Source organism: Nicotiana sylvestris, chromosome 8 (assembly GCF_000393655.2).
Source record: "Nicotiana sylvestris chromosome 8, ASM39365v2, whole genome shotgun sequence".
Lineage (NCBI taxonomy): Eukaryota > Viridiplantae > Streptophyta > Magnoliopsida > Solanales > Solanaceae > Nicotiana > Nicotiana sylvestris.
Window position 1 is genome coordinate 129,278,446 of NC_091064.1, and position 26,339 is coordinate 129,304,784.

General features: G+C 38.8%; 1 protein-coding gene across 7 annotated transcripts; it reads left to right on the forward strand.

Moving 5' to 3' along the window:
* The first annotated feature begins 1,773 nt into the window (after positions 1-1,773).
* On the forward strand, positions 1,774-26,125 carry LOC104210844 (uncharacterized protein At4g17910-like). Of its 7 annotated transcripts, none has more exons than XR_011401616.1 (7): positions 13,795-13,892; positions 15,077-15,246; positions 15,715-15,768; positions 15,868-15,957; positions 16,656-16,729; positions 19,112-20,946; positions 21,067-21,953. XR_011401616.1 is itself a non-coding variant. In XM_070153312.1 (7 exons), the coding sequence occupies exons 1-6, from the start codon at positions 13,817-13,819 to the stop codon at positions 19,196-19,198; spliced, it is 540 nt and encodes a 179-aa protein (XP_070009413.1). In that variant the 5' UTR covers positions 13,795-13,816; the 3' UTR covers positions 25,987-26,125. The 7 variants fall into 7 exon arrangements, 5 of the variants coding, with proteins under 5 accessions (XP_070009414.1, XP_070009413.1, XP_070009412.1 ...); XR_011401617.1 differs by having other exon boundaries at positions 15,868-15,946; XM_070153312.1 differs by lacking the exon at positions 21,067-21,953 and adding an exon at positions 25,987-26,125 and having other exon boundaries at positions 15,868-15,946; positions 19,112-19,198.
* Positions 26,126-26,339: the final 214 nt, after the last annotated feature.

Below are 26,339 nucleotides of genomic sequence, written 5' to 3' on the forward strand. Positions count from 1 at the left end.
CCTAATTTTCACGCATACTCCTCCTTCTATTGAACAGATATGACACAACGGTTTAGGGAGTCCTAACCGTTGTGTCGCTTCTTTTATTTTAATTAGATATTGTATATATATAAATATATTTACTTATAAATATATTTACTTATTAAACATGGACTGGGTTGGCCCATATGGGTGGCCCAAGTCTAATTTCTTTCAGTTTGTTTATATTTTAATTTTGTTTTTTGTTTTGTGATTCAGATGATTCTATTTCTACGTTCAGTATATTCCAGCACCAAAAAAGGTGGGAAATAGCACAGCATTGTATCATTTTTGTCCTGTCTAACATTTAATTCATTTCTATTTTACGAATATACGAATTATCTTAGCTTCTCAGTATTAAGTTTGGTTACTTATTTTTATGTTTATAATTTTTCGGCTTTCCTACTTTAGATGCTATATAGCTTACATTTGAGGCCTAAACAATGTGCCGTCAGGGTATCCAATAAAATTGGAACCATATAGAAGATAATGTATCCTAATTAGTGATAAGTAGTGTCCCGTGTTCGCCTCTTGTAATATTAAGTAGTATTATTTTCTTGTCATTTACTAAATGTGCAAACCAAAAATGTTCATAAGGAAATTGTTTTCGTTTGAATACATTATTAGTTTCTGTAGACAATAAATTTGCGTCGAGAAAATAAAATCAAGACCGAAAAATATTGCAACAATCGTAGTATTTTATTTCGAATAATATGAGTGTACAATCTCTATGAATCCTCTGATTCTACTTTTCAATAGTAAATAAATTCAAGGGCCTTTGAGCTTGATTTTGAATATGTATTTGTTGCCTCGAACGATGATCTTGTTCTTGAGCTTGATTGCTTGAACTTGACCTTGATTTGTTCTTCGTTCTTGAACTTGCACTTGATTTCTTGAACTTGAACTTGAAGCCTGAAACTTGTGGGGGAATTTGCAGCGTTTGATCCACGAGCTCTTTCTTGCTTCTTGTTATAACTTCTGGTCTCTTTTCTGAGTTATGAAGACCCCTATTTATAGTTGTGGAAGGGAAGAGTTGTGATAAGAACAAACTCTTTCCGACCAATCAAATTGAAGTGTGACATGGCTGCATTTGATTGGCCAGAACATGTCACTTGCACACGTGGCGCGATTTCATTGGCCTTTTAGCGTGACTGGACATGCCTTGTCATTTTGACACGTGGCATGGTCCTATTGGCTCTTCCGCTTGACTTGGCGCGCCACGTCATTTGACACGTGGCACCAAACTGGGCCTCTAGGAAGATGACATCTTGGGTTTAATGAAGTGGGCTCATCACTTAGTCCAATGGATTAAGACTTATTTATTTAATCCATATATATTGGACTTATATAACTAATTCAATTACATTAGCCCAATAATATTTATTTGGACTAGCATATTAAAATATAGTCCATATTATTTTATCGATTTAAATTCGATAAAATTTTAATGCTTACAAATGCCCCCTACTTCAAGACTTATCAATGTGTAGACTTGTCGAGCTTTGAAGACAAGAATTGAAGTATATACAAAGCAATATACTTCATTTGATTGATTTCTTACAAAAGCTCAGTTGATCTCTCACGTGTAGTTATAACCAAAGAAGAATGGAATTTAAGAAGATGTAGGCTTCTGTATAACTTCACGTGACTGTCTCACTAATAAACTTGGTGTTAGCTTTCTTTGATCAATTATTTAATATTGATAAAGATAAGCCTAATAATACACATAGGGAAATTCTTTTGTATCTTACTTGGACTCTTTACCAAATCCTACTAGAAGTTAAAAGCTACGGTAGTATTGGATAATGGCTTGTCCAACTCCAAATGTATTAGGGAAACTTTCCACCGCCAGTAGCTTTCCCAATTGCGTAGAAGACCTAATTCTTCTTCAATATTGATAGCTACCGATCCCACATCGAACAAAATCATGTAGACAGCTTCTATGCGTGGCTATATATAGCACCGTATTCTCCACTTCACAATATTAATACACAGTATGTGAAAGCCGCTTTGCATCTACTTTTAACTATTTAGAAGCATTGACGCGAAGGTAATTTCTTCTTTTTTTCTTGTGTTTTTCTTCCTTTGTTATTCTTTTTCTCTTGTAGGTCAAACGAGAAGGATTTGTTCTTCTTCAATAAGATGATTCATGCATGAAGAAGACAATTTTGGGGTGTAAGGGGATGAGTATTCATCCTTGCCCGAATATCGGAGGGATTACTTTCATGGCCCGACTACCGGAGAGATTACTCTCAAAATGACCCAATTCTTGGAGAGATTACTCTCAATGTGGCCCAATTCTTGGAGAGATTACTCTCAAAATGGCCCGATTCTTGGAGAAATTACTCTCAAATGGCCCAATTCTTGGAGAGATTACTCTCAAAATGGCCCGATTCTTGGAGAAATTACTCTCAAATGGCCCGATTCTTAGAGAGATTACTCTCAATGTGGCCCGATTCTTGGAGAGATTACTCTCAAAATGGCCCGATTCTTGGAGAGATTACTCTCAAAATGGCCCGATTCTTGGAGAGATTACTCTCAATGTGGCCCAATTCTTGGAGAGATGACTCTCAAAATGGCCCGATTCTTGGAGAGATTACTCTCAATGTGGCCCAACTCTTGGAAAGATTACTCTCAAAATGGCCCGATTCTTGGAGAGATTACTCTCAATGTGACCCAATTCTTGGAGAGATTACTCTCAATGTGGCCCGATTCTTGGAGAGATTACTCTCAAAATGGCCAGATTCTTGGAAAGATTACTCTCAACGTGGCCCAATTCTTGGAGAGATTACTCTCAAAATGGCCCGATTCTTGGAGAGATTACTCTCAATGTGGCTCGACTATCGGCGAGGCCAACTTAAGGTGCAAAGGGACTCATATGTCCACCTTAAGATTGGAAAGTTATAGTTCCTTTTAAGGACAAACCCGCGAAGAGGCCAACTTAAGGTGCAAAAGGACTTATATGTCCACCTTAAGATTGGAAAGTTATAAAGCTTCAACTCGAAGACGACATCGACTTGAACACTTGGAAAACTTTGAAGATTTGGCGGACTTTGCCGACTTCAACTCGAAGATTCGGAGGGCTTAGACAATTCAACTTTAAGATTGGCGAATTTGAAGACTGAAACTTGAAGACCGAAAGACTTGAAGACTTCAACTTGGGGGCCTAAATATTTCGACTTGAAGATCAACGGATTTGAAGACTTCAACTTGAAGACTGACGGACTTGAAGACTTCAACTTTGAGACTTGGAGGGCCTAAATATTTCAACTTGAAGATCAGCGGATTTGAAGACCGACGGGGTCAAAGACTTCAACTTTGAGACTTGGAGGGCCTAAATATTTCAACTTGAAGATCGGCGGATTGGAAGACTTCAACTTGAAGACCGACGAGGTTGAAGGTTTCAACTTGGGGACTTCAACTTGAATACACTTGAAGACTTCAACTTGGAGACTTCGAGGGCTTAAATATTTCAGCTTCTCTTTTGCTTTACATTGTTCGACTTTTATCTTAGTCACATAATTTTCAGCTTTACGTGCTTGTAACAAATGATTCATATCTTGCCTTGGGAGAGTCCAAATAATGAACCGTTTGATGACTTCAATATCTAAAATATATCCAATACTCAGAATCAAAAACCTTCAGAATCGCGCCAGATAATATTTTGAAATCAACTTTATATTGCACCACGCTATCAATTCCAGATTTGCGTAGTCTCACCAAAAAATTTATATCTCGGTGTAGAAGCCTCGAGATCGGAAGATGTCTTACTTGCCATCAATCGAAATTTAAGAGCCATATTCTCACAAAAATCTTGAGTTCAAGTCTCACTGAATTTGAAACGTTTTGCCAAACAATCCTTTGCTTATACTTGTGTTTCCTTTTGATGTCTCTCTTATCTTTCCTTTTTTTCATAAGGCAGAGGGCGGACTTGGAGACCAACAAACTTGAAGGTTTGGCGAACCTGAAGACATAGAGAATCCCTGGACTTCAATGCAAATACTTGACATCCTCCTAAAATCGGCCCATCGAAGATATCAATTTACCATGGAGGGTTGCCCCTTTAAATCAAATGAGGTCAAAGTTCAGTAGGAGGATGGCATTTCAGCTTGATCTTACATTCCTTCATACTTCATTCGAACAACAATTCGGACAATATGTATCTTTTGAACTTATGCGACTAAACTTAGAATAAAACTCTAAGCTGCCTACGTACCTCGGTGAAGAGGATCAAGTCATACCGTAGTTCAGACTGGGTGATTTTTTTTTATGTCCTAACTTTTGCCTAGGCCGCCTCTTTCGAGATTTTCAACCTAGTGGATTTTTTTTTACGTCCTAACTTTTGCCTAGGCCGCCTCTTTCAAGATTTTATGCCTAGCGGACTTTTTTTTTTGGGCCGTACACAGTTTATACTCTTGCGGGCCAGGAGTGTAGTAACATGCAGTTTAGGCTCGTGTGTCGAAGAACATCATGACTTGCAGTTTAGGCTCTTACGTCGAGGAGCGTCATGACTTGCAGTTTAGGCTCGTACGTCGAGGAGCATCATGACTTGCAGTTTAGGCTCGTACGTCGAGGAGCATCATGACTTGCAGTTTAGGCTCGTACGTCGAGGAGCGTCATGACTTACAGTTTAGGCTCGTACGTCGAGGAGCATTGCAACTTCAAGGATAATACTTCTTCAAAAACTTGCCATTGATAGGGCCGATCCTCATACCATTTGCATCAACCAGCTTGTAAGCCCCACTTGAGTAAGCTTCTTGTACGACATATGGCCCATCCCATTTTGAAGTGAACTTCCTTACAGGTTTATGGGAAGTAATTATGGTCTTCGTACGGCAAGGACTTGATCTCCTACTTGAAAGGATCTCAGACGAACTCTTTTATTGAAGGCGCGAGACAATCGAGCTTGATAACATTCAAGACTCTGTTGAGCTTCCAATCTCTTTTCATCAAGAGCTTCCAACTCTGCTAATCGAAGTCGAGCATTTTCTTCATCAGTGATCCCTTCTTGAATAGCTAGTCGTAACGAAGGTATTTGACGCTCAAGTGGCAAGACGGCTTCGACTCCATAAACGAGTCAATAAGGAGTCGCATGTGTTGGCGTGCGATGAGTCATTCTATATGCCCATAGAGCTTCTTCCATACGGTCATTCCAATCTCGTTTGGATTTGGAGACAACTTTCTTTAACAAGTTGCATAGAGTCTTGTTGAATGCCTCAACTAGACCATTGGCGGTAGCATTGTACATCGAAGAGTTACGTTGCTTGAAGCCAAAGAGATCACAAATCCTGTTCATCAACCTACTATCGAATGTCTTTCCATTATCCGTTATTATGTAACAAGGAATGCCGAAGCGATAAATAATGTTTACTCGGATGAAACTTGCAACATTTTCCTTTTTTACTTCCTTAAGAGCAACAACTTCAGCCCATTTTGAGAAGTAGTCAGTTGCAGCCAAGATGTATAGGTGCCCACCATAGGACTTTGGCAGTGGTCCAACAACATCCAGTCCCCAAGCGTCAAATGGCCAGGATGCAACAGTCGGGTGCAATATTTCAGGAGGTTGATGAATAAAATTCGCATGGAATTGACAAGCCTTACATCTTCGAGCGTAGTCCAAGCAATCTTTTACCATCGTTGGCCAATAATATCCCATCCTTTTTTATATGGAAGTGGAGCTTTGGTCTGGACTGGTGTGACCCACATACCCCAGAATGTGCCTCTTGCAAAGCTTGGAAAGCTTTTTCTTCTCCTAGGCATCGCAAGAGTACTCCCTCGAACGACCTTCTGTATAGAGTATCCTTATAGTAAAGGAAGCGAGGTGCAGGACGACGGATTTCAGTCCTTCTCCTCAGATTTTCTGGAAGTATCCCATAGCATAAATAGTCGATAATGGGTTGTTGTCATTCTTCTTTCTCAACTTCAGAAACAGCAACAAGATGCTTGAGTTCGTTTTCTTCACCTTTGACCTCATTTGGCGGCGGTACTACCCATTTTTGGCAGACGGTAACTTGCACTTGGTCAGGCAGGGCTAATGATGAAGCTAGAGAGGCTAAAGCATCAGCCTTCTTGTTTTCTTTCCTTGGTACATATTGAATAGTCACATCGTTGAGCCACCCCATCAACCTTTTTGCGTAATCATGATATGGGCGTAATTCAGGCTTCTTAACCTCGTAACTACCCAAAAGCTGATTGACCACTAACTGGGAGTCACCAAAGACTTGCAATTGCAATTGCTTCATATCAACGGCCATTTCAAGCCCAAGTATTAATGCTTGATATTCAACAACATTGTTGGAACAGAGTTGTGTCAAGGTGAAGGAGTAGGGCAAGTCTTCACCTTGAGGAGTGACAAATACTATGCCACCCCGGCTCCCCCATGATGCGCAGCACCATCAAAGTACATCTTCTATGGGGGTTGAACTTCAACGACCATTGCGTCCTCATCAGGTAGTTCATCAGTTAGCTCCCAGTCATCAGGTATCGGATGATCTGCCAAGAAGTCTGCCAATGCTTGTCCTTTTACAACCTTTTGAGGGATGTACAAAATCTTGAATTGTTGAAATTGGAGGTACCATCTCGCTAGTCGATTACTAAGAACAAGTTTTGACATCACGAACTTAATGGGATTTGCTTTAGAAACAAGACGGACAACATGAGCTTGAAAGTAGTACTTCAACTTTTGAATTGAGAAGACTAGCGTCAAACACAACTTTTCAATTGGCGAATAGTTCAACTCGTTAGGTGTCATCATCCTGCTCAAGTAGTAAAGAGAGTTTTCTTTCCCTCACTATTTTCTTGGGCCAATAATGCTCTAACAGACCTTTCCTGCGCCGCAATGTATAGTATTAATGGCTTTCCTGGTATAGGAGCTGCTAAAAGTGGAGGCTTCATCAAGTAGGTTTTGATACTTTCGAAGGCATTGCTACAAGCTTAATCCCACTTGAAAGGAACACCTTTCTTCATGAGGTGACTAAATGGTTGGCACCTCCCGGCCAGGTTTGATATGAATCTTCTAAGGTATGCTAGCTTTCCTTGCAGACTCTTCAATTCATGGATATCTCGAGGCTCAGGCATTTTCAAAATGGCATCCACTTTGGCTTGATCAATTTCGATCCCTCGATGTCGGACAATGAAACCAAGGAACTTTCCAGAAGTAACTCCAAAGGCACATTTCAACGGATTCATCCTAAGTTGGTACCTCCGGAGCAATTCAAATACCATCCTCAAGTCTTTCATGTGGTCACCCTTTCTCTCTTGATTTCACCACCAAGTCGTCAACATAGCATTCGACATTCTTGTGGAGAAGATCGTCGAAAATATTCTGCATAGCCCTTTGGTAAGTAGCACCAGCATTCTTCAAGCCAAAAGGCATTACCTTGTAGCAATAAATACCCTTGGGGGTGCGAAATGCAGTAAGCTCTTCATCTTTTGGTGCCATGCGAATTTGGTTATAGCCCGACGAACCATCCATGAAAGACATTGCCTCATAACCAGTAGTAGCATCGATCATCAGCTCTGGAATAGGAAGCGGGAATTCATCTTTGGGACATGCATTATTGAGGTCCCTGAAGTTAACGCATACTCGAATCTGGCCATTCTTCTTCCTTACAGGGACAATACTTGAAACCCATGTTGGGTATTTAACTTCCCGAATAAATCCAGCTTCAATGAGTTTGTTAACTTCAGTTTCAATCAGGGGAACCAAGTCTGGCCTAAAACGCCTTTGAGCTTGTTTAACAGGGCGAGCACCATTTCTGACTGCAAGGTGATGGACTGCTACTTTCGGGTCCAAGCCAGACATCTCTTTGTAACTCCAAGCAAAGACATCCCTGAATTCTTTGAGTAACTCAATATAAGTGCTCTCTTCATTAGCTTCTAGTAAAGCACTTAGGTAGGTGGGTCTTGGTTCCTCATCGGTGCCAAGGTTAACTTCTTTTAAGGCATCAACTGTCGTCTTCACTCCTTCTTCAAGTTCGCATCTTTCGCATCTTCATCTTCTCGAGGGTCCCCATCATTGAAGGATATGTGATAACACGGCGAAACATCCTCCAATTCCACATTATATTCCATCGAAGACGAAACACCATTCTCGCCTTGTACAGTGATATGATACGAAGAACCTACACTTTCTCCATCTTTGTTACGTTCCACAGTATATGGCTTTACCTTTAGTACTTCTTCACATGAAACCACCAGTTTTGTTTGTCGCCTCATTCTGGAAGGAACCAAACTTTGGAAATCCTTAGATATCTCCTGAATTTTGGGTGAAGCGGGTGTTCTTGTATTTCGATGATTTCTCTGGAATTTATTCCCCTTCTTTAATGGACCCAATCTCTCAAATACAGAAGTTCTCACAGTTGATTTTCCAAGCCGATCAAAGACAGAAGGCCTATTAAAAGCGGCAGATTCGTCTTCTACAGTGATATAATTGTTACTTGCCCTTCTTATTGAGATGCGCACTGGTGACTGTTGCTTGTATCCCAAACCTTCACGGGGTTGCCTTGTTGCAGCTTCTGATGGGAGCTTCCCTAACTTTGACGGCTCGTTGGGATTGTATCCAGCTTTTGCAAATAGCTTGTAAGCATTAGGATCGAAACCTTCATCTGTTCGTTTTGTAGAGAGCGCCACATTCTGCAAACGATTTTGGGCTACAAACCCTGCAAGCGGCTTTGAGGACAACTTTACTACCTCAATTCGTTTTACCGGAAGAGTTAACTCCCTTAGCATCTTGGTTTGGAGATTATGTGATCCGCCCTCGTCTTTCTTCCTTTTAGGGATATATTGGAGCGCGGGACTTACTTTCTTTCCATAAGATGCAATACCCCCTTTATGAGATTTACTCACGTTGGCAGGTACCTCCTTAGTAACAGTTTTGGCTTTACCAATAGTCACATCAGCTCTTTTAGTTATGGGTTTGTCATTCTTGCTTTTCGTACCATCATCAACTTTCAGCTCCTTCACAATGCGGTTCTTCAAGTAGAACTTTGCATCGGCAAAGTGTGACTCAGCCTCGGTGAATGGCTCATCATCGGCAACTACCGTCTTCTCGACTTCACCCTCGTAGTATTTTAAACATTGATGGTAGGTAGATGGAACAACTTTATTCTCATGTATCCAAGGCCTCCCAAGCAAAACATTGTATGAAGTCTTCACGTCGATCACATGCAGCCATGCACTTGATTGCATATCTTCAATAGTGATTCTCAGCCTGATCGCGCCTATGGCTCTTTGCCCCCCTTGGTTAAATCCTTGGATCATCACACGACTTTCTGAGAGTTCGTTCATGGGAATATCAAGTTCTTTCACAATATGGATTGACAAAATGTTCACTGAGGATCCTCCATCAACCAAAATCCGATTTACCCTTTCATCGCGCATATAGCCAACCAGGTACAATGGGCAGTTATGAGGAGTGTCACCTAGCAAAAGATCATCATTTGTGAACGTGATCTTTTTCTCACAAGCATTAACTTCTTGAGGAGTGGACTCGATGGGCTTTTCCGAAGATGGTGCCAATGGTAGGTCATCACTCTTTTCTTTCCCTTTGTCAGCATGGCAACAAGAGGCACCAATGCCCTCATGGGAAATCTTCGTGCGAAACCAACTTGGTAAAAACTCCTCCAAAGTCACTGGATTTCGTGGCTTTTGAGGGTGGTGCATCTTCACTTTTGCTTTCTTCAAATGCCTAACTGGATTCTTTTTTATTGGTCTTTTGACCATCATCTTCCTTGTTGGTTGTTCCACTAATTCTTTTTGTGGGCTCCTTTTGTGGCGCCTACGACGATTCACCAACGTCCAACCTTCATCATCATCAGGTTGTTTGACTTCAGCTTTGTTGCTCTCCAGTAATTCTTCATTTTTACTTTCTTTAAAATTACATAATTCATCGGGACTGAATGTGCCAAAGGTGATAGAGACTTGGTTTGCGCTTGCTTTCTCATCTTCAAGCACGATCTTCTTTTCGCCAACCAAGTCCATGACTTTATCCTTGAAGATAAAGCACTTCTCTAGAGGGTGGCTTAAAAGTCGGTGATATTTGCAGTAGTTTGGGTCATTTGTTTTCCCAACTTCATTTGGTCGCTTCATCTCCTGAAGCTCGATGAGATTTAACTCGAGGAGTTCTTCGAAAATGGCGGGCACATCAAAATCCAGGAATGGGTACTCTTTCTCTTGCATTTCTTTTAGAGTCAGCTTTCCACTTGGCTTATCTTGAAACGAAGTGAATTTCATACTCTGCTTCTTGCTCTCCTTCGTCTTGAACTTCACAAGTGACGTATTGACATTCATAGCTTCTTTGCTTTCAGACTTGGGAACTTGCCCCACTTCCTGACTTCTTGCTTGTCATTCACTTTGCGAGTTTCATAGATGGGTAGCCTTTCATTTCCAGCGGAAGTCATGCTCAATTCCATGTCGTGGGCACGAGTTGCAAGTTCTTCAAATGTGCTAGGCTTGATACCTTGCAAGATGTAGCGCAATCCCCAATGCATGCCTTGGATGCACATCTCTATGCCTGAAGCTTCACTAAGCCTGTCTTTGCAGTTGAGGCTTGCATTCCTCCAACGATTGATAAAGTCGATAACTGGTTCCCCCTTTTGTTGACGAGTATTTGTAAGCTCTATCATACTCACCGTGCGTCTTGTGCTATAAAAGCGATTGAGGAATCCTTGCTCTAGTTGATCCCAGCTGTCGATAGATCCAGCCTCGAGGTCCGTGTACCAGTCAAAAGCATTTCCTTTTAGCGAGCGAACAAACTGCTTGATGAGGTAATCTCCATAAGTCCCAGCATTGTTGCACGTCTCAACGAAGTGCGCAATATGTTGCTTTGGGTTACCTTTACCATCAAACTGTTGAAACTTTGGGGGTTGATAACCAGCAGGCATCTTCAACATATCGACCCTTGCAGTGTACGGCTTGCATATGTAAGGGAGGATTTGGCAGCAACTTCATATTTGTTCTTAATGGTTCCTTCGATGAACTCCTTCAGTTGATCGATTGGAATCATTCCTTCAGATGAGACAGGGATAGACTTAGTGGATGCTGCTTGTCTTGGGGGAGAGTCACTCTCTAGAACTTCTGGGAGCTTGCCGGGTGCATGGGTAGATTCTTCTTCCATCAAGATTCCCACCCTGTCTGTTAGCTTGTCAATTCTAGCCTCTTGATTTTGCATGCATTTGGTCAAGCCAGCGATTGCTTCCGTCAAGTTTGCCAACTGCTCCTCCATAGATGAAGTGTTTGTCACCATGGCTTGCATGATTGTCGTCGATGACGGAGAGTAGCATGGATTTTCACACAGATTGATCCTTGACTGGCTCACGCTATGTGGTGTAAGTGGGGAGGATCCATCGCTTGAAGCATCATCATCTTCCTTCACAACAGAGTGCTTGGAGCCGGAGAGGTCAAGCAGAGCAAGAGTTTTCTTGATCTTTTCAGCAACATCGCTTCCTCCTTCAGATGCATTTGTGGAAGATCTTGCTCCTTTTGAGGATGAAGATTCGAAAATAGGGGTTGATGCGGACGGCACTTGGGGTGCTTGTTGTCCTAAAGAGCTTGTTTTGCTCCTCGTAACTGGTCCGAAGCTTCCAAAGGTGACATCGAGGATGTTTTCCACATCAGCATAGAACCTGGAGTTAGCAGCCTTGGTGGATGTTGATTTGGAGTTGATTTTCTTCGAAGCCATTTCAATGTTCTTGAACTTTGGTGATTTTAAAGTTGAGATGAGAGGTAGAGATTATCCCACTGGGCGTGCCAGAATTTGTAGACAATAAATTTGCGTCGAGAAATAAAATCAAGACCGAAAAATATCGCAACAATCGTAGTATTTTATTTCGAATAATATGAGTGTACAATCTCTATAAATCCTGTGATTCTACTTTTCAATAGTAAATAAATTCAAGGGCCTTTGAGCTTGATCTTGAATATGTATTTGTTGCCTCGAACGATGATCTTGTTCTTGAGCTTGATTGCTTGAACTTGACCTTGATTTGTTCTTCGTTCTTGAACTTGCACTTGATTTCTTGAACTTGAACTTGAAGCCTGAAACTTGTGGGGGAATTTGCAGCGTTTGATCCACGAGCTCTTTCTTGCTTCTTGTTATAACTTCTGGTCTCTTTTCTGAGTTATGAAGACCCCTATTTATAGTTGTGGAAGGGAAGAGTTGTGATAAGAACAAACTCTTTCCGACCAATCAAATTGAAGTGTGACATGGCTGCATTTGATTGGCCAGAACATGTCACTTGCACACGTGGCGCGATTTCATTGGCCTTTTAGCGTGACTGGACATGCCTTGTCATTTTGACACGTGGCATGGTCCTATTGGCTCTTCCGCTTGACTTGGCGCGCCACGTCATTTGACACGTGGCACCAAACTGGGCCTCTAGGAAGATGACATCTTGGGCTTAATGAAGTGGGCTCATCACTTTAGCCCAATTAAATGGGTTAGCCCAATGGATTAAGACTTATTTATTTAATCCATATATATTGGACTTATATAACTAATTCAATTACATTAGCCCAATAATATTTATTTGGACTAGCATATTAAAATATAGTCCATATTATTTTATCGATTTAAATTCGATAAAATTTTAATGCTTATAGTTTCTATTTGCTTATTTAGTTTTATAATGATAGTGTTTGGGCTAGCTTGCATGCACTTTGACTAATTTATTTAGTCTTCTGCCAGCATAGGTAACCCGTAAAGTTGTCCATCAAGACTTAGATTGATGGGAGAAAATCACCTAGCTTTTGTTTTTGTTTTGGTGGATTAATTTTTTATTGGAATCTGAATATTTGCTGTCATTTTTGAACAAAAGAAACAGAGAAGGTTATTATTTTGTTATATTTTGACTGATAGAGAGTAAAGAAAGGACTGGACATAATTCCAAATTCAATCACCCACTGTGTTATTTTCTGTCTTTCATAGTGATAGAGTTGCTTTGGAATCAAATAATAAACTCTTAGAATTTTAAAGACTCATTTTTATTATCCTCCAAAAAGACATCCTACTGGTTCTTAGTTTTTGGGCGAAAAAAGCTCAACTAGATCCACTAACAAGAAATAATTAAGTCAATGCAGCTTTTGAGCATATCTCTTTGCTGTCATGCAAAATACTTTAAGACAAATTAGTATTGAAAGAGCAAATTTTGAAGCCGGAGACCTCATGTTAACAAGTTATCAAGTTATCAGTATGTTAATAAGTCATTATTGTACTGGGGTCTGTGAAAAGGCTTTTTGAAGGGCTTTGGGTCTTTCAGTTGGCAGAACTATGGACACTCTCTTGGACTAATGATTAGTTTGGGAAGAGTATGAATACTTAAAATAAAGTAGGCTAAATATTCTAGACTACATGTTCAGAGTAAGTGAACGGGACTTGGAATAAATTTGAAGGAATAAAACTGGGAAAATAGAGTTTTCGTATAACCTCAGGTCTATTTCTCATGTAAAGGTTCTGAATGAAACCAAGCAGCAACGAATGTACTTTATTGAGGAAATACCATTAGTGTGGCCTTTCTCAAGCGGTCATTAGAAACTAAGTTAGCGTTTGGACATAGATTTGATTGAAACTTAAAAAAAGAGTTTTTGTAGTCGTGTTGAAAAATAATTTTTGAAAGTTGAAGTTGTGTTTGGACATGCATTTTATTTGAAAAAAAGTTGAGGTTTTGTGAGTGGAAGAAAAATTGTCACCCAAAACTGCCCTAAACCAGTTTTTGGGAACTTGGAATTTTGATTTTTTTTTTTTCCAAAACATGATCATATTTCATTAAAAAACAATGTTTTCAAATATGCTTTTGAAAAAATGAAGTCAGGATCTATGGCCAAACGGGAGCTAAAAACAATCAGTACCCGGTGGAAGTTGAGGTGCGCTCAAGCAGGTCAAGACACTACCGTTATTTCAAAAAAAAAAAAAATAACAATCTGATATTGTATTGTTCTTGCAGTGGAAATTTGCTTATTCATTGCACCTAACATTGGTAATGTACTGTTATCTCAATTTCTTTCAACCCCCAAAAAGAAAAATGTTGAGTTGCCTTATAGATATTACAAATGTGAAGAGGAATTACAGAAAGGAGATGGACATATTAAAACAAGTTATGAGGATATGTATTTCTCTTTCATTGCGGAGAAAGAGCATGTGGAAGCTTTCTAGATCAAAAAAGCCATTAAAGCCTATTTTGCTCGGACTCTTTAAAAATATTGTCGGGTGCGTGTCGGATCTTCCAAAAGTAGTGTACTAAGGATCCGACATGGATGCGACAATATTTTTGGAGAGTTTGAACAACATAATTGAAACAAGAGGATGAAACGAAAAAATCCTAGCGCAAGAATTCCAAACACAAGAACAAACGAATAATTGCTTACCCCTTTCACTTGACCAAAACAAGCTCTGAGTTATGAAGTTGTGAGTGAGTCTCGTAATGCTTTTTTTTTGTAATGATGGTGAAGTTCGAGCCAGCTTGCGTGCACCTTGGTTATTCCACCGGGTACCTGTCACCTCCAAGTAGTACAGGTATCAGGTAACTCTGACCACCGAGGCTTAGGCAGATGGAAAGAAATCACCGTGTTTTTGTCTCCATTGGGATTTGAACCCGAGACCTCATAATTCTCCTCTTGCTTCATTGACCTCTAGAACACACCCTTGGGTGCAATCTCGTAACGCCTTTAAGTGAAAATAAAAATGTCTTCTCGGAGAAAACAACAAATACATTAAGTCTTTATCAATTTTACAACAACTAAAATCTTTTACTAATGTGTTGGTCCTGTAGTGGTCTATAAATTTCTTGAAGACCTGTACCCTTTAGGGTGATCATTGTTGCTGAAACTGATAAGTGCTTGATTGGTTATACTGTTTCACTTAAGAAATCCTAACACTGCGTTTGTGACTCTAGTTGCTATTTATTTCCATTTCCTTTTCTTTTTCATTTGTTTCTAGGTCCATTACTTTTTCACTATACCCCCCTTGTTAGGCATCTGATCCTCTATAAGGAGTTTGCATTGATCATGCAGTTTCAGTTATATGAAGCTAACATAGTGTTATTGTCTCTGTTTCTCAATTCAGGTCCTAATTCTGCAGAGGCCTTGTTGAAGAAAGATGATAACATTGGAACATCAAAAAAGAAAGATGATAACATTAATGTGGTTGTTTGTAATAAGAACATGGGATCATATCTTGCTGCGGTGACTCTTGATGTCCTCTGGATTGTTTTTCCAGCCATTTTATGTTTAACTGTAAGTGTTCTCCGTCTGCGCTATAATACTAACAGTGGTTATGTTTCATTTTATCAAGTCAAATGAGTGAAGCAATAAGTTCTCTATTTGTTTGACATCTGAATGAATATGAGAAAAGATTAAGTTGTTGACTTGTTATTATTTCTTGTCATTTGTTGATGTAGTAACTGTTTCCTGCGTGCTAAATGATCTTAAGTTTTGACAACTTCATTTAATACCTGATATTCATAATAGATAAAATAACATTCGATCTCAGATTCTGGCAGATTGGACATATATTAATGCAGTTGTGATGACCTTGATGGTGACTTTCTTCATTGTAGCTAGAAGGTGTTCAATCACATAATTCATATCTGATATCCAGAATTCTATCGCCATTCCATTAACCTGTTTACTTGTATTTCATGTGGCTTCTTGTATGTAAAGGTACTTCATGTTCAATGCTGATCTGGATTTTCTGTTTCTCAGGAAGAGGGGGTCCGATCTCTCAGGACAAATATATCTGCATATAGGGTTTCTATGGTATGCAGAATAATCATTATTTACGTAATGCTTTCATCTACTTTAATCACCGTTCATTTCTGGAGTTACTATTTATTTCTTTAGGGATGATTGCTGCAGAATCTTCTGACATGCGTATGTATTCTGGCTGTTGACTTCAAGATCTTTCCTAGAAGATATGCTAAAGCAGAGACCTATGGTACTGGCTTGGTAAACTACTATCTGGATTCTTTGCCATACTTTTACTAAAACCATGGTGCGTGCACTGATGTGCCGCCTGAGTGATGCGGAGCACCCCAACCTGCAGTTTGCTTAGTTATAAGACTTAAACGCAGTTCTAGCGATCTTTTAACTAAACTGGAGCTAGGTTTTAGATTACATCAGTTTATTATTTTCTTTGCATCAAGTTTCTTTAAGAATCTACAAAAGTAGGATTGAGCTATCCTTCGCAAATCTCTGTTTGACATTTAAACCATTGTAAGATTAAGGGTTATTTCTGGAAGGAACAGAATGGATGATTTGGTGCGATTGTTTCTAGAATAAATAAGGAGTGTTTTATGTCATTGCTAGTGTTACTCTTTCTACACTCATGTTGTTCCAAATATAGCAAGTTACCTTGTATGGTTCTGAAATTTGATTCTTCTGTCTCATTTTAGGCATTGACATGTTAAACGAATCCGGGGTAGCTTTCACAAAAATGGCTTACTTGCAAGTTGTCATAATGAAAGTTCTTTTCTCGCTTCTTCCTTCATTTTTCAGCCTCACAGGATTGAGCTCAACATCATTGATTCATTGTTTCTGTTTAAGTTCTTCATACTGGTTGTCAACTTAATACTTTCTCATGAAACTTTTATGTAATGTAAAATGGAGCTGAAATTAGGCACCTTATGTTTACCTTCTTATGTCAGATGGACATTGGAGTAGGTTCGTTTATTGTGGCAAATGCATTGGTTTTACGGCAAGCACGTGGAATTGCAAAAATGTAAGTGATGATTCTCGATTTGAACTTTTATCATGAGCTTTGATGAGATGTTACCTCTTGCAGATGGTGCTATATAGTTTGGCCTAATTCTCTTAAGAGTAACAACAACAACATCAACAGACCCAATGTACTCCCACAAATGGGGTCTGGGGAGGATAATATATACACAGACCAGGCCCGGTATAATTCTCTTAAGAGTATTCAGGCTATTACTCCTATGATCTCTCGGTGGCAACCAAGCTGGTTAATTGTGCATGTAAATGAACCATGTCAAAATAGCTGGTGGAAAGCAAAAGAAAAATAAATACAGCGCAGAGTGAATTGTTATTTGAACTGACTTTTCCCTTGCCATGCTTTGATATTTTCCCCTAGTTTATTTGTTGCACGCTTTGTTTATGGCTAACTGATTAGAGTTGAAAATAGCACCACTCAATCACGGTAGTAGGCCGAATTTCTATAGTTTAGTTTGCACCTAGAAAGCTTCAATGATAACTCAATAATGATGCCCTTAATAAAGAATGTGGATGGCTAAAGAATTTTTTTTCTTTTAATTAGGTAATGCAATAAAACCTCGTCATGTTCATCCTCACCAACATCCCATACAAAAAGAATTTTTTTTTATGGTCTGGATGTGATGTTTGATGTCCAAAACTCACTGACATTTTGGCTTTTCATCAGATTCATAAGGTGCTTGAATGGAAAAAATAAGATGCACAGAATTCTTTTATTTTTAATTGATTAGAAGGCATTAAAAGAATGGTGTTGCCCTAAGTTGCTCGGACTCGGGTACGGATATCCGATACGGGGACGGATTCAAGTGTCGGATTCGGCAAAATCTCAATTTTAAGATTCAGGGGTGCGGATCCGAATATGGATACGGGTGCAGGGATTCGGCTAATAAAAAATAGAACTATAAAAATATTGTAAATTTTGAGAGATATACTGTGAAAAACTAACACGAATATTGTAGAATTTATTCTTTCATTCTCCAAGATGGACATTATTCTTTTATTCTCGTAAATCTATTTTTTTTTTATTTTGAGAAATCAAAATCTCAATTTTCTCCCAAATTTGTCGATGGACTCTGGTCAAAGTGTCCGAAGTCAGTTGACTGAATCCGGGACGTATCCCGCTCCCGTCCCCATCTAGTATCGGGACGGGGACGGCACCAAAATCGAAGAGTCCGCGCAACTTAGATGCTGCCAGTGGAATGCTTTTCAGTTTCATTATTGGGAAGAAATGGACAGTGAGCCTAACTCAACCTCAAAAGCTAGCTCATGAGGATTTCCAAAATGAGGATTTCCAAAGACCCATGTAAGGAGACAAACAACCCATTCCTCCATCATTGTGGGGCACTTAACACCCCTGCACACCCAAACTTACCAACTGGAGCTGGACAACATAATATTCGGGCCTACCGTTGGGACGCATAGTAATAGGGATGGGCTTGTCTCTAATACAATGTACAAGATATAAATACATGAATATTGAATGTAAATTAATCAAAAGAAAAATCCTACAAATTTGCTATCTATATGTGGTCTTTGTACGTTGCTAAGAAGTAGGTCTAGGCTTATTCTTGTAATAATTTCAGATTAGTGCTGATTATATGTTTAGAATTGCACAGTGACATATATTTTGTGTCTAAGTTTGCTAATTGTCTGCTATGTTCAAGCTTCTATCAAGGGGTTTTATTTCTAAAGGATGTTGAAAGTATACTTTTCAACATCATTTAACTCTTCACTACTACGCATTTCCCTTTAATTTGTTGCATCTTCTGTTTGAGTCTAATAAGTTTGAGTGAGGCCTACGGGGTTTGAAATCAGTATTGGAGTTCTTCAGTAGGTTTCATTTAGCAGCGCTGACAAAAATGACACATGTTTTTGCTCTACAAAATATTCAGAATATTAATTTCTTTTTATCGAGCTCTGGAAACAGTATGCTACAGATTCCCCTGTATTAGGTACACCGCTGTCGTGTTTTTTCTTAGATGATCTTTTCATTCCATGAATTTCCAATTGATTCTTTGGGGTGCTTAGCATATCTTTCAACTAGTCACCTTTGATGCTTTCTCTTGATTCATCAAGAAACAATATTTTTCCGGAAAACCATGTTACAGTACATAACTGATTCCCCTGTACCTGTGCGTTCATATTGAAACATGCAGTCAGATCATGTTTCTTCATTATGAATGTGAGAATTTCTGTTCCATTACTTTTATTCCTCTGATATAAGTAATGGAAGTACAATCAGATCATGTTGTTTCATTCAGAAGTTTAGAACTGTTATTTAATTTCTGGTCTATAGTATCTAATTGATTCTCTTCTTTTACTCCTTCAATAAAGAATCTGGCAGTTTCTTAATAATCTCTTAATTTTTCAGGAATTTGAGAAGTGCAATTTCTTCAACTTGTCCACTTATAGTTTTGGGCTTTGCTCGAATCTTTTCACATCAACTGTGGATTATTAGGTAAACGGAATCTCTAATTCCTGTTTGTTGGGCCATTTCAGCCCGTGGTAATGGTGGGTTAATAACTTGAAAGTAAAGTGTATCATACCCCACCCTATATGATACTTGCACGAAATTACAAAGAAGCTTTCGAGAATGTCTCATGATAGTTCGTCTCAATCATGAACTTTTAGTTTGCTGATCTGTTGTCTGTATTTCTGATTATGGTCAAATATATCTCAACTTTGAAATTATGTTGTTTACTAGTGGTCCCCTTCCTTTGGTTGTCGTCATCCTTTGCAGTGTGGATAGCATGCTGAATGAACAGTAAGAATCCTAGTTTTTATTTCTTTTATTTTTGTTGCACCTTATGTTCTCAAAATGACATATCACTTTCTTAACTAGTGTACTGCGAAATTTGGCAACATGATTGCCCAATGTTTTACTTACATGGTGTAGTCACTTCCATCTAATAGTGAAGCCAGAACAATAGTCATGTCAAAATTAAAATCCACAATCATCTCATAGAAACAAGACCTTTGGTTTAATGCTTTACAGCTCTATTTCACAAGATATTCTTATTTTCCTGTGTTTGGCTACAGAAAAACCTGGCTTATCTCATTTGTCCATTATAGAGTGTGAGTCATGTCAGCTCGGTAAGCATACCCGCTCCCATTTCCCACGGCATTTTGATAATCGAGCAGAGTCACATTTTACTTTAATCCATTCAGATGTTTGGGGTCCTAGTCGGGTCAGTTCTACCTTGAGATTCCGCTACTTTATCAGTTTCATTGATGATTATTCCAGGTGCACTTGGATATTTTTGATGAAAAATCGATTTGAGTTGTTTTCTATTTTCCAGACCTTCCACGCTGAAATTTCAAAATCAATTTGGGGTTTCTATCCGCACATTTCGTAGTGATAATGCCCTAGAGTATTTGTCTTCCCCATTTTAGCAGTTTATGAACTCCCATGGGATTATTCATCAAACATCTTGTTCGTACACATCCCAACAAAATGGGGTAGCTGAAAGAAAGAATATACATCTTATTGAAACTGCACGTGCCCTACTCATACAATCTCATGTTCCGCTGCATTTTTGGGGGATGCGATTTTTACATCTTGTTATCTTATTAATTGTATGTCATCCTCAACTATCCAGAATCAAGTTCCATTCTCTGTCTTGTTTTTCCACTTACCTTTGTTCTCTCTTCCACCCCCTGTTTTTGGGAGTACGTGTTTTGTTCATGACCTTACTCCAAGAAAAGATAAGTTAGCTCCTCGTGCTCTTAAGTGCATATTTCTGGGTTACTCGAGAATGCAAAAAGGATATCGATGTTATTCTCCTAACCTTCAGCGATTTCTTATGTCTGCTGATGTTACCTTCTTTGAAACCCAATTATACTTCACAGGTCCAGTTAATCACTTAGATATTTTTGAGGTGCTACCAGTTCCTTCTTTTGGAGATTCAGTCCTTATCTCCTATTCATCTTCCTCCATAACTCCACCACCTACGGTTCCAGTTGCAGCTCCATCACCTATAGCTCCAGTGCCACCACCGAGTCCAGTGCGACCACCTAGTCCAGTTCCACCAACTATAGCTCCAGTGCCACCACCTAGTCCAGTTCAACCTTCTACAGCTCCACCACTCCTGACTTATCATCGTCGTCCGCGCCCAGCATCAGGCCCAGCTGATTCATGTCCTGCACCTGACCCTGCTAATACTGGGGACTTGTCTCCTCTTAATCAACCGATTGCACTATGAAAAGGTATACGGTCCACACTTAATTCTAATCCTCATTATGTCGGTTTAAGTTACCATCGTCTATCATCATCCCATTGTGCATTTGTATCATCTTTGTCCTCTGTTTCCATCCCTATGTCTACAGGTGAAGCACTGTCTCATCCCGGATGGCGACATGCTATGATTGACGAGATGTCTACTTTACATACGAGTGGTACTTGGGAGCTTGTTCCTCTTCCTTCAGGTAAATCGACTGTTGGTTGTCATTGGGTGTATGCAAGCAAAGTTGGTCCACATGGCCAGGTTGATCAACTTAAGGCTCGTCTTGTTGCCAAAGGGTATACTTAGATATTGGGACTCGATTACAGTGATACTTTCTCTCCTGCGGCTAAAATTGCATCAGTCCACCTTTTTCTATCCATGGCTGTTGTTCTCCATTGGCCTCTCTATCAGTTGGATATTAAGAATGATTTTCTTCACGGCGACCTTGAGGATGAGGTTTATATGGAGCAACCACCTGTTTATTTTGCTCAGGAGGAGTCTAGTGGCCTTGTATGTAGGTTGCGCCGGTCCCTCTATGGTCTAAAGCAGTCTCCTCGAGCCTGGTTTGGTAAGTTCAACATAGTTATTCAGGAGTTGGCATGACTCGTAGTGAAGCTAATCACTTTGTATTTTATCGACATTCTGCTTCAAATATCTATATTTATCTGGTCGTTTATGTTGACGAATTGTTATTACCGACAATGATCAGGATGATATTAGTAAATTGAAGCAAAATCTCTTTCAGCACTTTCAGACTAAGGATCTGGGCAGAATAAAGTATTTTCTGGGTATTGAGGTCGTTTAGTCTAGCTCAGGTATTATGATCTCACAACGGAAGTATGCCTTAGATATTCTTGAGGAGACATGAATGACAGGTTGTAGACCTGTTGACACTCCGATGGATACTGTAGACATGTGATTTTTGACCTTCCCCTAGATTTTTTATATTTTAGTACGTAAATATTTAATTTAGGCCTAATATAGCTATTTCAACTAATTTTTACTCTTTTACTTTATTTTTATTACACGAAAACGAAAATTACAAAAAAAAAAGAGTTACATATTTTAGAGTATTAGTTGTATTTGCCATTTACAAAGAAAGAAAAGTTTCAAAAAAATAAATAAATAAATAATAATAATAATAATAATAAAATACCAAAGAAAAGGTTTTATTTAGTTTGGTACAATTTTTGAGTTAGAGATTTGAGTGTAATAATTTTACCTTGCTTTTTTTTACTTAGTTAGCAAGAGTAGATCATTTTGCTTACTATTTATTATCAAGAAAAGAAAATACTACAAAAAAAATTACACTTTTAGATATAAGATGTATTTCATTCGCAAAAGAAAAGAAATTCACAAAAATATATTTTTGTCTAATTTTGGTAAGACTAGCAATTTTATAACTTTTTCCTTAATAGTTTCTTGTGTTTTTCTAATTTGTAATAGTAATGTAGTATTTTTAATTAGTTTTTAAAAGAGAAGACAAAAAGAAAGAACCAATCAAAAGTTTTCATTTGCCAAAATACTTCCTTATCTCTACATAACAAACTTCACATGCACCCCATCTTCAATTCCCACTCACGTTTCTTTTGCCAAGGGGACCACAAGGCATCTTCTCATTATTCTTCAGTCCAAAAATAATACACACACTACATAGAGGGGAACAGACGAGAGTGGAAGAAAGATATAGATCTGGGAATAGGGAAATATAAAAAGAGAATACGAAAAAAAGGGAAGATAGTGCATTCCCATTAACAAAAAAAGGTCCCCACCCCCAATTCCAATCGTCACTTTTTTTATTTAAACAAAAGCAATAGACCCCCTTTCTTCGGGCATCAACAACACAGACCCCCCAGCATCATCTTCTCCTACAAAAAAAGTAGTAGCCATGAGAGAGCAACCTAGAAGAGAGATCGACAGCAGCCAAAATTAAGAACGATCCCCATCGTTCTTCTTCTTTCACCGTCGATCTCGCCGGAAACGAGAGTAGCAACAGTGAAAAGTTTCTTTTATTTTCTTCTCGTTCTTTGGTTGTCGTCGAAAAGCAGTGGCTTTTCAGTTAAGTCTGAGTTCCATTAAAGCCCCTTCGTACGTCGCTAGCTCCATCCATTGGGTCAGTTCAGTTCCGTTCGATTTGTCGACAATTTGAGGTTCCGTCCGAGCTACCGTCGAGATTCGAGTTTTGGTCCGGAAAATTTTTCTGTTCGAGTTCTTGTACACCGTCTCGGGTTGGTCGTTTAAAGAGGTTCCATTTCTTTATTCTTAATTTCTGCTGCTTTCGATCTCCATGACGAATTTTGTTAATTTGTAAATATTTTACATTGAAATGTTGTTTCTTGGTGTACACTGATTTGGTTGGACCATGGTTGAATTTAAATTAAATGTGATGGTGTTGATTGCTCTATGTGTTGTGTATTGATTTGTTTCTTGTTTAAATCACAGCACCTCTTATTTTAAAAATATAACAAATCTGCTTTAAATTTGGTTACTCTTCCCTTCGTAGGATTTCATTTTTATTTTTAGCTTAATTAGTTCAAAATTAAAAAGTGAAAACTGTTTGCTATAAATCCAGTTGATGGGGAAGGCATGTTAATTGAAATGAATCCTAGAATTTTGAGATCTTTAGCTTTAGCCTCAAAAGCTACTGACTTCCAACAGCTAAGATGGCTGCCCTCATTTAGTTGATTTTGAATAATTGAATCCTTAGAATTGGAGGCGTGCTATTTAGTTGAATTTCCATGGCCCTCGCAAATTCGAAAAGGCGTAGTCGCTTTAGGCGCGCTACTTAATAATTTACCTTCCTAAACTGGGGTGCGCATTTATGTGACCCAAATCCAAAGCTCGACAATGTTATATAACATGTGTTCCGAACCGCGGGTGCATTTATGTAGCATGGCTTACGATGTGTTTTAAATAACTTTAAATTTTTCCCAAAATATTAAAAGCGGCAAAAATAATAGCACCCTTTTGCTTTTACTTTTACTTTTACTTTTTGCTTTTTGCTTTCGCTATGTGCTTTTGCTTTTCATTCATGATTTCAATTTGTTTAAGTTTGAATCTGACCATGTTGCAGTAGTACAATATTGTTTATGACAAATAAAATAAAAGAATTGTTTCTAGATTGATGCACTGTGTGGGCACTTAACTCCATAATGGTACAAACAATACATAATTTTAGTTAGTGCCATACTCTTGTTATATTGATGTAGTGTTCTAAGCAAGTTTTGGGTTTCAATGATGATACACCTGCAATTTATGAGTTGGGCTCAAATCATCCACGCATTAATTCCACGAGCTGTGTGACCTCTAATCTCAACCAATTTTAGCAAAATTAGTCAAACTCTTGAATAAATCATGGCTACGGATACGGTTCCCGTGATGTAGCTGTGTTATCTAATTCTAATTTCGGGTGCGCATTTCATGTGACCCAATTTCAATTCTCCACAACGTTGAATAAAATATGTTTAGGATTGCGGGTGCATTTCATGCGGCGCGATCCAAAGACACATTTTAAACGACGTTCAATCTTCTTTAAAAATTGAATAAAAGCGGTTAAAAGTTAAAATTTGCACATAGGTTTATAATTGTTTAAAATCAGATAATTAAGCTGAATATAACAGTTGAGCGACCGTGCTAAAATCACGGAATTCGGGAATGCCTAACACCTTCTCCCGGGTTAACAGAATGCCTTACTCGGATTTCTGATTCGCGGACTGTAATACAGAGTCAATTTTTTCCTCGATTCGGGATTTAAACCGGTGACTTGGGACACCATAAACTATCTCAAGTGGCGACTCTGAATTTTAAATAAAATAATCCCGTTTCGATTGTCACTTAAATTGGAAAAACTCCCTTATTTATACATCTTTCCGGGGTGTAGGTAAAAAGGAGGTGTGACAGCTCTGGCGACTCTGCTGGGGACCGAACCCAGAATCTCTGGTTCAGGGTTCAAGAATTCGAGCTTAGGATAATTGTTATATTGGGCTTTATTTATTATCTGGTCTTATTTACATGTTTGGGCCTAATGTGCTAAATGTTGCTTTTTGCCGCTTTGATATTATCTGAACTCTATATAAATTGCTACGAAACCCCTCTCGTCTCTCTCCTGAGGAGTGCACGCTGGTCGTGACTTCTTTCTGTTAGAGTCCTATTCCAAATAGAACGAGGTTCGGACAAGTTGCAAAGCCGGATGATCTTTTGGTTACCGGTACGCAGCCCCCTCTCGGCTCGAGTTGTCCGCTCGGGTAAGCCAGGTCTAGAACAAATAAACCCAGGTTTTAAACCTAGTATAACAATACCTTATGCCGGATCCCTAGTAGGAACGCTTGTTTGCATCATGTGCATTTTGACTTTGGGGACTCAACACAGGGGTTGGGTCCGTCTAGGACAGGTGTACCCAAAATAACAGACCATCTTGATGCATCCTATGTGCTACATGTTGCATTTCTTCGAGGGTAAAAGGGTCATTTGGCGGACTAATGATAGTTGAGGGCAAATGGAAAAAAAATAAAAAAATGAGAAAAAAAGAGAGGGTGAAGTGTGAAGATAAAGCGAGTGGGGCCTATTATGTTTTCTGCTACATTTTGTTAAGAGAAAAAAAAGAGCTTGGAAAATTCAAAAGATTTTTATACTTTTTCATCATTTTTCAAAAATCAAAAATCAAAAAAGGGGAACAAGAAAATTAAAAAAAAGAGTTTACATGTTTCATCATTTTTCAAAAAAAAAAAAAGCAAAAAAAATATATTTTCTCTAAATTAGTTGTTATTTTTACTTCTCGCCCGTATCCTATCTGCCCGAACTACGCATACCTGATTCTCATCTTTCGGGGCATGATACGTAGGCATCCCACATAGGGTCCGATCTTCCTAGTAAATCTTAGGTTCTTGGCTTTGCGGGTCTTAGCCAAATTTTGCACTTCTAGCCACCTTTTGGCCAAATAAGCCATTTTGCAAAAATAGCCTCAATCATGTCTTGCATGTGTCCAGTAGGGAGTGTTATTTTCTCACATAGTATTGGTTTAAAGTTTTATCATACAGGTGTGAATTTATTTACCGGAGTTTGAGCATGACAGACACCTCGTGACCATCCAGTCAGGATCGCTCAATCAGGAGTTGCTTATGGAGATTTGTTTTATTTTTATGTTTTGAGTCCGTTCTTCATTTTATGTCCGTCTTTTACTTTCTAGTTTTCTACAATAATGTCAAGTCTTTTGTTATTGTATTTTCTTCTTTATATTTGAAAAACATGTGTTGTAACTCAAAAATCCAAAAAAAAAAGAGATATTGCATTTTATATTTCCGTTATAAGTTTTCTTTAGATTACTAATTCTAGAAATGGATAAAAGAAAGGTTTTTGAGGTTGTTTTTCCTTTAGGCA